This window comes from Oncorhynchus masou, chromosome 15 (assembly GCF_036934945.1).
Source record: "Oncorhynchus masou masou isolate Uvic2021 chromosome 15, UVic_Omas_1.1, whole genome shotgun sequence".
Lineage (NCBI taxonomy): Eukaryota > Metazoa > Chordata > Actinopteri > Salmoniformes > Salmonidae > Oncorhynchus > Oncorhynchus masou.
Window position 1 is genome coordinate 10,544,710 of NC_088226.1, and position 12,328 is coordinate 10,557,037.

The window sequence follows — 12,328 nt, forward strand, 5'->3', positions numbered from 1 at the left end:
GCACTATTTTGCACTCTCACGTGACTTGATCCTGACACTCTCACAAACACACGCACATAAAGCACACATACACACGCATACTGATGCACACTTTCACACATGTACACATACACTCCAAAAAAAGGTGCTAAGTAGAGCCAAATAGAATTCTTCAGTTTGTCCCCATAGGGTTCTTCCTAGAACCCCCTATAAACAATTCCACCAACCTTATTAGCCTTTAAAATCAAATGATCTATGATAATACATTACATTTCACGAGGCCTTTCTTGGAGGGCGTAGTTATACCCAACAGTAGTGTTAGGAAACTCCTGGTTACAGGCCACATCAGGCCTGCAAGTCCCATTATGCTGGCTTGCAAAGTGATGTGTAATTCCTATTGGAATCCAGCCAGTTAGTATATCCAACAAGTGGAATTGTTAAAATCACCCGCAACCTGCATTCAGAATGACTGTCGGTTTTGGAAGATTGAATACTGAGACTCTCAATCATCTAAACTGGAACAGCCATCTCAGTAATAGGTGCAATAAATCCAATAACAGATTAAATTATTTTAGAATACTGGATGTTATTTATCTTTGTGTAGCATGAAATTAATCAACCAATCAATGTACATGCGAAAACACAGATAATACAGTAAAACAAACCATTCTTAATCTCCCTGCAATAGAGCATACTGGGAAATATTATGTATGGTTTTATGTAGAACCCTTCTTGTCTTCCAAAGAATCATCAAATCACCCTTTCTTCCCAAAACAGTTCTCAGGATGTTAAATGTTCTAGGTAGAATCCTTTGCCTTACAAAATAATCATTGTCTTCCAAATAGGGTTCTTTAGATCAGAACGGTTCTTGGTAGAACCCTATCCCTCCGCAAATAACCCCTTTGTAAACCTTTTTTGAAGAGTGTACACTCATCATATACGCTGCTACTACTTTGTTTTTATACTCTTATTATAATCTATCCTGATGCCTAGTGACTTTAACCCTGCCTACATGTACAGTGCATTCAGAAAGTATTCACACCCACCGATATACACACACAATACCACATAATGTCAAAGTGGAATTATGTTTTATACATTTTTACAAATTAAGAAAAAATGAAAAGCTGAAGTCGCTTCAATATAAGTATTCAACCCCTTTGTTATGGCTAGCCTAAATAAGTTCAGGAGTACAAATGTGCTTAACAAGTCACATAATAAGTCACATGGACTCGGTGTGCTGGTGTTTAACATGATTTGTTTAATGACTACTTCATCTCTGTAACCCACACATACAATTATCTGGGTCCCCCAGTCGAGCAGTGAATTTCAAGCACAGAAACAACCACAAAGATCATGTACAGTAGGTTTTCCAATACCACACGAAGAAGGGCACCTAAATGAGTAAAAATAAAAAGCAGACATTGAATATCCCTTTGAGCATGGTGAAGTTATTAATTACAGTTTTAATGGTGTATTAATACACCCAGTCACCAAAGATACTGGCGTCCTTCCCAGCTCAGTTTCCGGAGAGGACGGAAACCGCTCAGGGATTTCTCCATGAGGCCAATGGGGATTTTAAAACAGAGTTTAATGGCTGTGATGGGAGAAAACTGAAGATGTATCAACAATATTGTAGTTACTCCTCAATACTAACCTAAACAACAGAGTGAAAAGAAGGAAGCCTGTACAGAATACACATATTTCAAAACATGCATCCTGTTTGCAATAAGGCAATAAAGTAATACTGCAAAAGATGTGGCAAAGAAATTAACTTTTTGTCCTGAATACAAAGCATCACTGACTAACACTGCATCATGTTATGGGTATGGTTGTCATTGGCAAGGACTAAGTAGTTTAAAATTTTAAAAAACAAAAACAGAATAGAGCTAAGCACAGGCAAAAATCCTAGAGGAAAATCTGGTTCAGTTGGCTTTCCAACAGACACTGGGAGACAAATTTACCTTTCAGCCGTACAATAGCCTAAACGCTAGGCCAATTATACACTGGAGTTGCTTACCAAGACGACATTCAATGTTTCTGAGTGTCCTAGTTAAAGTTGGCTTAAATTGGCAAAACAAAACAAAAATCTATGGCAAGACTTGAAAATGGCTGTCTAGCAAAGACCAATAACTAGAGCTTGAAGAATTGTAAAAATAATAAAGGGCAAATATTGTACAATCCAGGTGTACAAAGCTCTTAGAGACTTACCCAGAAAGACTCACAGTTGTAATCGCTGCCAAAGGTGATTCTAACATGTATTGACTCAAGGGGTTGAATACTTAAGTGTTTTATTTTCCATTTAATGAAAAATAAAACTGATAATTTTTCTTCCAATTTGACATTAGACTATTTTGTTTAGATTGTTGCCAAAAAAATGACAATTCAATTCATATAAATCCTACTTTGTCAAGGGGTGTGAATATTTTCTGAAGGCACTGTATATACTTACCTCAACTACCTCGTATCCCTGCAAATTGATATGGTATGTTGGTACTCCCTGTATTTAGCTTCATTCTTGTGTGTTTATTTCTCTTGTGTTTTTATCTTCTTGTTTTACTCTGCATCGGTGGGAAAGAGCTTGTTCGTAAGCATATCACTCTAGACCTGTTGTTGTATTTGACGCATGTGACAAATACAATTGTATTTGCTTCAATGCCACAAAACGAGGAGATTTATCCTATTTAATGAGAAATACAATGCTCAGGAGAGAGCGTGCACACACACACACACACACACACACACACACAGTCATGTACACATGTGCGCACACACACACAAACCCACATTGCCTGTAACGCCATACACAGCTCTGAATTGAAAATGAGGATAAATAATTGATAAGGAATGCCTTGTGACTGCTTAAAGAATTTGCAGACAAATCACGTCCCATGCTCTATTCAGTGCTAGACAATATACAATTCTTAAACAGCATATACTATATAGGCCTTATGTAAAGTGTTATTTTATCTTAGATAATTCTCTGAAACATGTTAATTGGGCTGCTATCATTGAAATAAACAGAATGAAATTGTAAACAATTAAACAGAGAAAAGGCAAATGGCCCAAAATGGCTAGAAAAGTTGAGCAAATACAGTATAAAATACTGGATTTTCCAAGTCTATGGCTAGGAGTGTTTCCTGACTATGTGGCCTGAACAGGAAAATCTCTTGCCCTGGTGTTTTACTGGGGCCCAGAATCTTTCCTGGTTAGGTCACATGGTCAGGAAATGTTTCTGCATTTGTAACATTTATTCAGTACACCTTTTGCTTGTGACATGGTTATGTAGAAGCTTTCATCACCAGAAGAGCACCCATCATATTCAGATTCCTAGCTTGATGTTAGATCTGATGGAATGCTTTTGGTATCAAAACACGTTATGGTTGTATCTGTGATTACATTTAGCTAATTTCAAGAAGTGTTGGTCCTTTGAGATCTTTGGGTACTGTGAATCTGATGATGATGATGATGATGTCATAAAAGAGGTCCTCGTTATCTCCACTGCAGAGGTCAGTAAATTTCCATAAGCTCTGTAGAAGAATTACAGTTGTGCAGCCTTAAAAGTTACACTTTTCAATCTTTCCTTGTCTTACTTTGCAATCTCAAACATATTCAAAAACAGCCTCTCTGCTGATAATGTATTATTTCCACATTCAAATAAAGTCTTGAGAGTCAGGATCGCATATTTAGTTTTTATCCTGTTGTATTGTACAGCATGTTCATCTTTTTCCTACTTCAGAAGCCACTGGTTTACTGGAAAGAGAACAAAGAGATGTGGAGGTCAGCATAAACTGCTTGAACTGGAAACAAAGGCAATGCTTGAGACATAGAACCTACAAAGAACCTGTTCATTTTGAGGGACGAGGTATTTCTCTATAGACATCTCAGAACTATCGAAGACAGAAAACATACACTCAGTGGGCAGCTTATTAGGTACACCCATCTAGTACTGGGTCGGACCCCCCTTTGCCTCCAGAACAGCCTGAATTCCCCAAGGCATGGAAACGTCGCTCAATTGGTATCAAGGGACCTAATGTGTGCCAGGAAAACCTTCCCCACACCATACACCACCGCCACCAACCTGTATCGTTGACACCAGGCAGGATGGGGCCATGGACTAATGCTGCTTACGCCAAAGCCTGACTCTGCCATCAGCATGACACAACAGGAACCGGGATTTGTCAGACCAGGCAAAGTTTTTCCACTACTCAATTGTCCACTGTTTGTGATTGCATTCCCACTGGAGCCATTTCTTCTTGTTTTTAGCTGATCGTAGTAGAATCCGGTGTGGTCTTCTGCTGCAATGCCTTTCTGCACACAACTGTTGTACTGCAACATTATTTACCTATTTGTGGCCAGCCTGTTAGCTTGCACGATTCTTGCCATTATCCTCCGACCTCTCTCATCAACAAGCTATTTTCACCCATAGGGCTGCCACTGACTGGATGTTTTTTGTGTGTTGCACCATTCTCGTTAAACCCTAGACACGATCAAGCGTGAAAAGCCCAGGAGGCCGGATGTTTCTGAGATACTGGAACTGGCGCACCTGGCAACGACGATCATACCACGCTCAGTCGCTTAGGTCACTGGTTTTTCCTATTCTAACGTTCAATCGAACATTAACTGAATGCCTTGATGCCACGGTCTGTAGGAGTGAACCATTTTTGTGAATGGGGTAGTGTACCTAATAAACTGGTCACTGAGTGTATATTGAATTTCTAAAAACACAAACAGTTTCAGAATACAGTATGTGCAGTTTATATTACTATGACAACCTTCTTCCTCACAGTCTGTTTTTACCAATTCCTGAATTTTACCCGAAATTTTCAAGTAACTGTGTTGATTGAATAAAGATCCTAAGCAAATGCGTTCAGACACACCTCGATACTGGTGCCTCAGGGCACGGTTGTTGGGGCAGTCCCGGCCCTGCTTGCTGAAGTTGATGTTGGTGCGGATACAGCGCTGTAGGAGAGGCTGGGCGGGCCGCGTGTTGTCACTCATACTGAGGAATATCTTATATGGCTCATTCTGACTTAGCAGTCGCAGTGAATGCATCTAAAGAGACGGCGTGAGAGAAAGTTGGACAGATAAGGTTTATTGCAAAGAATCTACAGTCTCAAATACGGCCAACTATTAAGTAACTTCTGGCAAACATGAGTTAATGTTATTATTGAGTCTATGATCGAGCGTGAGTTACCTGCATCTGTGTGACGTACACAGGTTTGTTCATGAGGATCCAGGTGGCTGTCTCGAAGCAAGGCGGGATAGTCATGGAGCCCTCGTATGTTATAAAACGTGTAGTGTCTGGATATAGATCTGCTATGTTGAGCCCCATGAGTAAGAATGCGTCATCTGGAGGTGGACCAAAACAGAGGTAATCAGATTCATACTGTACCATCCTCAACACTTTATACACTGTATTACAGAATAATAATAACACATTTCATTTGTATAGCATTACATTACAGTGTTATCCCAAAGCTCTACATAGGCAGAAAATAATGATAATAAAATACAAACTACAGTAAAAACAAATCAAGGCAGGAAATAGCAATAGTAGGCTAGTTGCTAAAAGGACTTTCCAGATTAGGACTATAAGAAAGACAGTCTGTAGAAATGTGCTTAAAGACCCGTTTTAAAAGCTCTGTTTGATGGAGCGGCTCTCAAATGGTCAGGGAGAGTATTCCATAGGCGAGGGAGCAGAAGGCTCGGCCCCCCATAGTACTGAGACGTGTCTTGGGGTCCTGAAGCAGTGGTGAGTTCCTGGAGTGGAGAGTGCGAGGTGGCTCATTGATAGAAATTATATTGTTGATGAAGGTGGGACTCAATCCATTCAAGGCTTTAAACATTAGGAGGAGGATTTTAAAGTCAATCTTATAGTTGACCGGTACCCAGTGGAGTTCAGCAAGGATGGGGGTGATGTGGGCTGACTTCTTGGTCCTGGCAGGACTCTTCTGGAGAAGTTGTGGCCTCTGAAGTGATTTGGTTGAAAGGCCCCCGAACAGAGCATTGCCATAGTCGATCTGGGAGAAGATGAATGCGTGGACGAGTTTCTCTGCATCTGGCTGGGAGAGCGATGGTTTGAGCCAGGCAATGTTTCTTAGATGGAAAAATTATGTTTTGCAGATATGTTTTATATGGGCATCAAAGGACAGAGAAGGATCAAACTTAACTTCCAGGTTAGAGATGACAGAGGACAGATGGATGACTTGACCTTCACTTTTAGGGCAGATGTTTCCAGCACTAGTGACCTGCTTGTGTGTCCCAATAAGCATAGCCTCAGTCTTGCTGCTGTTCAGCAGTTCTCTTTCATCCATGCCCTGATGTCATCTAGGCAGCTGCCAAGTTTTGCTAGGGCTGAGATGGTGTCCGGATTGATGTAAATATACACTTGGGTATCGTCAGTGCAGCAGTTGAAGTTGATGTTATAGACTCTGAGGATTTGGCTGAGAAGGAGCATGTAGATTAGGAACAGAATAGGATGCAAAACGGACTCCTGTGGGATGTCGCATGTGACTGTAGACTCCACCGATCTGGACTCTCCAATCGGGATCGATTGCTTCCTATTGGAGAGGTAAGAGGAGAACCAGTTCAGAGCAGTTCCAGAGACTGAAGTGTGCTCTCTGATGCCGCAGGAGGATGTTGTGGTCAGCAGTGTCAAAAGAGCACTGAGATCTAGTGGGAGGCTAGGTGATCCAGATTCTGTAGCCATAAGTAGGTAATTGGTAACTTTCACCATAGCTGTTTCGGTGCTGTGCAAGGACTGGAAACCTCACTGGAAAAATGTGTTCAGCTAATTGGAAGACAGATGGGATTGAAGCTGGTTTGCAATCCCTTTTTCCAGTACTTTTGATAGGAAGAGGTTGGAGATGACCTCTTATCCAACTACAGGCCCAAGGTTGGGTGTCTTCAGTAAGGGGGTGACTGCATCTGTTTTGACAAATGATAGTACAGTATAACATCCAATTATTATAATAATGGGATACAAATAAAAGGATGATTAGTGATTTATTTAATGTAATTCTTTTAATTTAATTAAATGAATGAAAAAGGAATGACGATTAAATTAACCAGACTTAATGAAGAGCATAAAACTGAAAGAAGAGAGTTTGGGTAGAGGCTGATAATACTAACTATAGCAATGTTACATAATTGTTGTCTTTAAAGGAATGCCAATTTTCGATCAGCTTAGAACATTCTGAAAGTGCCACAGAGTTATTTCTGTCAGTTAGAAACAGGAGATGACTCAAACATATCTCAGGGTTGGGGGCAGTTTCGATTGTTACAAATCTTATCCATTGAACCAGGAGGATTACATTGGTAATGTAGCTGATTAATTCAGAAGTTGGAATGAATTTCACTCAATCTCTGATTAAGTCAATCTCTGGCAACCTTCCAATTAGCCAAATTAATTCAATTGCTAGATATTCTTTTTTATGGCGGATCCAGAAATGGAACTGACTACTATTCTATCTGTGACTACTGTCGATTTGACAATGTGTGTGCATAAACCCACACATCCTAAATGCCTGAGGGTGCTTACGTTTGTATGTTATTCTCGTGATGGTGTCTCTGTTCAGCATGCGATTCAGGAATACATTTGGAGACTCGGATATCTGAGAGGAAAGAGATTTAAAAGAACATGACATTTTCAGCATCCGCAGCACAGTCCCATGGGATTCTGAATATAAAGACCACTGTCACTACAATAGAACACCACAGAGAAGGAGATTGTCTGCATCAAGCACAAACGGACCTTTATGAATATGGACACAATAGCTACGCCATTGGGGCTCTTGGCTGCCTCACTGTAGTTGGCATAGAGTTCCTGGTTGTAGTGTATAAGTTGCACCTGTAAGTGAGGCGAGATAAAGACAAAACAAAGAGTGAGTCCTTCCTTTCCTGGTGTTCGACCATGTGAGATAGAAAGGTGAATTTGTCTTGCACATAAAAGCATTATGTCAGATTAAACTAATTTTACCCATCCAACCCTCACTCGAAGACAAACTCAAGAAATTCAGGAATATTTTACTTTGACACTTGTCTGCTTAGTAGAGTTCCAATTTAGAATAGGATTCAGCTCTAATTATCTGGGCAGCCGCTTACTTTTGGCCAGATATCTATCTCACTTAAAAATGGTGATTAAGGACTGGAAAGCGTTTGCCAATTCTCAGTTAAATCGTGACAGACAAACTCAGTTTGGCACCTGTTAAGTTTACTGTTTTTTACTTGTCATTATAATAATCGCCCTCCTCCACTGAAAAAAACCACTGCCACTAAAAACTCACTGCCATTTGTCGATCCAGCCTTTGCTGTTGCTCTTCTACCCCACCCGTCAAAGGCCCTGTACATGTGATTAGTGGACTGAGTGACAGAGGTAGTTCAGCATATTTTATCATTGTTCATTGTTTGAGGAAATCTTCCACACAAACAAGCCTTGGTAGGGCTGTGTAAAGCAGTGAAGCCTTAACTGTAATGCAAGTTTGATTGAATTGAGCTCTTAGTCTAATGAAAGCAACTTGCAGTGGATTGGATTTTTTATAGACACAGCAAAGATAAAGATAATCCCTCTCGGCTCATTGGCTCGTTCCCTCTCACCTCTGCAGGGAAGGACTGTCCATTGAGCAAGTGCTCCGAGCCCTGGCCGTCCTCGCTACCGAAGTGCAGGCGGATCTCCTCCAGCCGGTGACTGTAACCCAGAGGTCCACCGGAGATGTTCACCAGGTGAGCTTTGTCTGGCCGCAGCGACACGTGGCGCCCTGTGTTGTACATGGTGCCTCCCATCTGCACAGAGAGGAGTCAAGTGAGATGTGGTGGATGTGTGGTAAAAGATAAGGGGGGAGTAAGTTTGTCACCCGAGAGACCTCTACAGAAGAGGAAATGGAGATAACTCATGTTAATACACTGAACTAAAATATAAATCGCAACATGCACAATTTCTAAGATTTTACAGAGTTACAGTTCATAGAAGGGAAATCCGTACATTTTAATTAATTAATTAATTAATTAATTAGGCCCTTATCTATGGATTTTACATGACTGCAAATACAGATATGCATCTGTTGATCACAGATACCTTAAAAATAGGTAGGGTTGTGGATCAGAAAACCAGTCAGTATCTGGTGTGACCACCATTTGCCTCATGAAGTGCAACACATCTCCTTCGCATAGAGTTGATCAGGCTGTTGATTGTGGCATGTGAAATGTTGTCCCACTCCTCTTCAATGACTGTGTGAAGTTGCTGGATATTGGCGGGAACTGGAACACGCTGTCGTACACCTCGATCCAGAGCATCCCAAACATGCTCAATGGGTGATATGTCTGGTGAGTATGCAGGCCATGGAAGAACTGGGAAATGTTCAGCTTCCAGGAATTGTGTACAGATCCTTGCAACATGGGACTGTGCATTATCATGCTGAAACATGAGGTAATGGCGGCGGATGAACTGACTCACCACAGTATCTGTGCATTAAAATAGCCATTGATAAAATGCAATTATGTTTGTAGCTTATGCCTGCTCATACCATCACCCCACCACCACCATGGGGCACTCTGTTCACAACGTTGACATCGCAAAACTCTCGCCCACAGGATGCCATACACACGGTCTGCCATCTGCCCGAAACAGTTGAAACCGGGATTAATCCGTGAAGAGCACACTTCTCCAGTGTGCCAGTGGCCATCAAAGGTCAGCATTTGCGTACTGAAGTCTGTTACAACGCCGAACTGCAGTCAGGTGAAGACCCTGGTGAGGACGACGAGCATGCAGATGAGCTTCCCTGAGTCTCTGCACATTTTAGAGAGCTATTTTATTTTCCCCAGCACAAGGTGCACCTGTTTAATGATCATGCTGTTTTATCAGCTTCTTGATATGCCACACCTGTCAGGTGGATGGATTATCTTGGCAAAGGATAAATGCTCAGTAACAGGGATATAAACAAAATTATTTTATTTCAATTGCACTTTTCCATTACTGCAATGTAAAATCATAATATTCCTCAGGCTCATAATCACAGAATAATTCTTTGGGATTGGCTGTAGGCCTGCAGTAAATTAGGTTTTTAAAAGGTGGATTAAAATAAAAAATGAGAAAATCATCTTCCAAATCTCATCTCATTAAGGAAGCAGGTGAAATTAATAATAAACTGAGAAACCAACTCTCACGTTGTTTGAAGTGACACATCGAAATGACCAACAGGTAAAGGAAGACCTTCAAAGCTTTCTTCCATTCTTTCATATAAAACTAGGATAACATTAAGACTTATAATGAAATGAGAGGGAGGTAAGGAGAAAAAGTGACGGGAGGGAGTTCAGTGTTATGCCTGTGTAGATCGTGATGGTGTCCTTCATCATAGGGTGATCCACTTAGTTAATTTATTCAGAGACAAAAAAATACAGAAAAATATATACAATAAATACTGCCGATGGTTAAATGAAGTAGGAAAAGCAATATATTTCACTTGACGTGTTTTTTAATAGCCCTTAATACAGGGACCCTTTCTATTCCCTCTTAGTGCATAATGCATGTAATCAAATGAGCAAAATGGTGGGAGCTGAACATTAATTCAATTCCTCAACAGTGTTATGTATTAGACCAAATCTTCCACTGACACCTATTCTAATTACTAGGCAAAATAAGCACTCAGCAGGTACTGAGCTGGCACTGGGGCCAATACTTTGTGCATGAGAAGACGGCAATATGGGTTCGGAGTTGTAGGTTCTGTTTTGGGGATGATATAATCTCTACTGGCTAGTAAGCAAACAAATGTGATCAGGCCTTTTGGGATGTGATAATGTAGCTGGCTTGCTTTGGCATAAAAATATGTTTTCACTAAATCCACCTACTGTTCACAAAACAGCCTTCAAAATCCTTCTGATAACAGTGGTGCATTAAAATCTGATAGACAAAGATATAATAAGAACATTTAGAGTACCCACTTAACAGTGCATTTAAGGTACAGAATGAGTACCTTGTGTGTCCACATTTTTGACTGGTACGATATATATATAAATAGTTGCAGACAGATTTTAGGTCATATTACATTTTTTCACAGGGTTTTGATTTATAAATGCAGATGTTTAAAGTTGTTCAGTTCCTGTATTCAACTTGTGCAGCGACGACTATACTCTAAATCAGTGCTTTTATACTGGTCAATCAAACCAAATCAAATCTCTTAACATAACTTCAATTTATTAAGAGTAGCATGGACAATCAATTGGATATTCTATCACAAAGTGTCTTTCAAATGCTCTCCATTCTGTGCGGTCTCATTGACACCACAGACTATGTCTACCTAAACAGGCAGAAATTCTGCAGATGAACCTCAATTCCATTCAAAGTCACAATAATCATTGATTATGACAACGCACAATGCCCTAGCTACCTTGAAGGCAATGTATTTGGATGTAAAGTCATGCTAGAGGAGGAGCTGACACAACACTCCTGTTGAGGGATTTAGCGATTTTGCGTCCGCTTTAAGCATTCCCAAACAGAGCATAAAAGCTGCTTACCATGACCAAAAATCCCCCCACGCTTCATTGAGTTAAAAAGGCTTGGGACTAATTGCTGTTCTGCTTCAGTGAATTGAGTCCAAATATTGAGGGCTTATATTTTGGGGACATTTGATTATAATTTGAAATTTGTTTTGTATCAGGTTAGGTTAAACTTTTCCCCTCTGCTGTACAGTGGACTGTCCCTCAGGCTTGAGAGATAGGTTCTACAGTACCTTCAGAAAGTATTTACACCCCTTGACTTTCCAAATCTTGTTGTGTTACTAAGTGGGACCCAAATGGATTTAACTGTCCTTTTCTTTGTCAATGATCAACACAAAATACTCTGTCAAAGTAGAAGAAAAATTCTAACATTTGTAAAAAAAGAAAGCAGAATGAACCAGGTTTTCCTCTAGGATTTTGCCTGTGCTTAGCTCCATTCCGTTAATTTTCTATCCTGAAAAACTCCTTAATGATTACAAGCATACCCATAACGTGATGCAGCCATCACCATTCTTCAACATATGGAGAATGGTACCCAGTAATGCATTGTATTGGATTTGCCCCAAACATAACACTTTGTATTCAGGACAAAAAACTGCTTTGCAGTACTACTTTAGTGCCTTGTTGCAAACAGGATGCATGTTTTGGAATATTTTTTATTCTATACAGTCTTCCTTCTTTTCACTCTGTCAATTAGGTTAGTATTGTGGATTAACTACAATGTTGTGGATCCATCCTTAGTTCTCTCTTATCACAGCCATTAAACTCTTTAACGGTTTTAAAGTCACCATTGGCCTCATGGTGAAATCCCTGAGCAGTTTCCTTCCTCTCCTGCAACTGAGTTAGGAAGGACGCT

At 40.3% G+C, this 12,328-nt stretch overlaps 1 protein-coding gene across 1 annotated transcript in view; it reads right to left on the reverse strand.

Annotated features, from left to right (window-relative positions):
• Positions 1 to 1,220: 1,220 nt before the first annotated feature.
• LOC135555585 (carbonic anhydrase-related protein 10-like) overlaps positions 1,221 to 12,328 on the reverse strand; it is a 28,835-nt gene continuing 17,727 nt past the window's right edge. Inside the window, exons 4-9 of the mRNA XM_064988152.1 lie at positions 8,578 to 8,763; positions 7,736 to 7,831; positions 7,523 to 7,595; positions 5,177 to 5,331; positions 4,860 to 5,034; positions 1,221 to 3,732 (exon numbers count right to left, since the gene is read on the reverse strand). Of these exons, the coding sequence (XP_064844224.1) occupies positions 3,710 to 3,732; positions 4,860 to 5,034; positions 5,177 to 5,331; positions 7,523 to 7,595; positions 7,736 to 7,831; positions 8,578 to 8,763 (708 nt within the window). The 3' untranslated portion in view covers positions 1,221 to 3,709. The remainder of the gene's footprint in view (positions 3,733 to 4,859; positions 5,035 to 5,176; positions 5,332 to 7,522; positions 7,596 to 7,735; positions 7,832 to 8,577; positions 8,764 to 12,328) is intronic.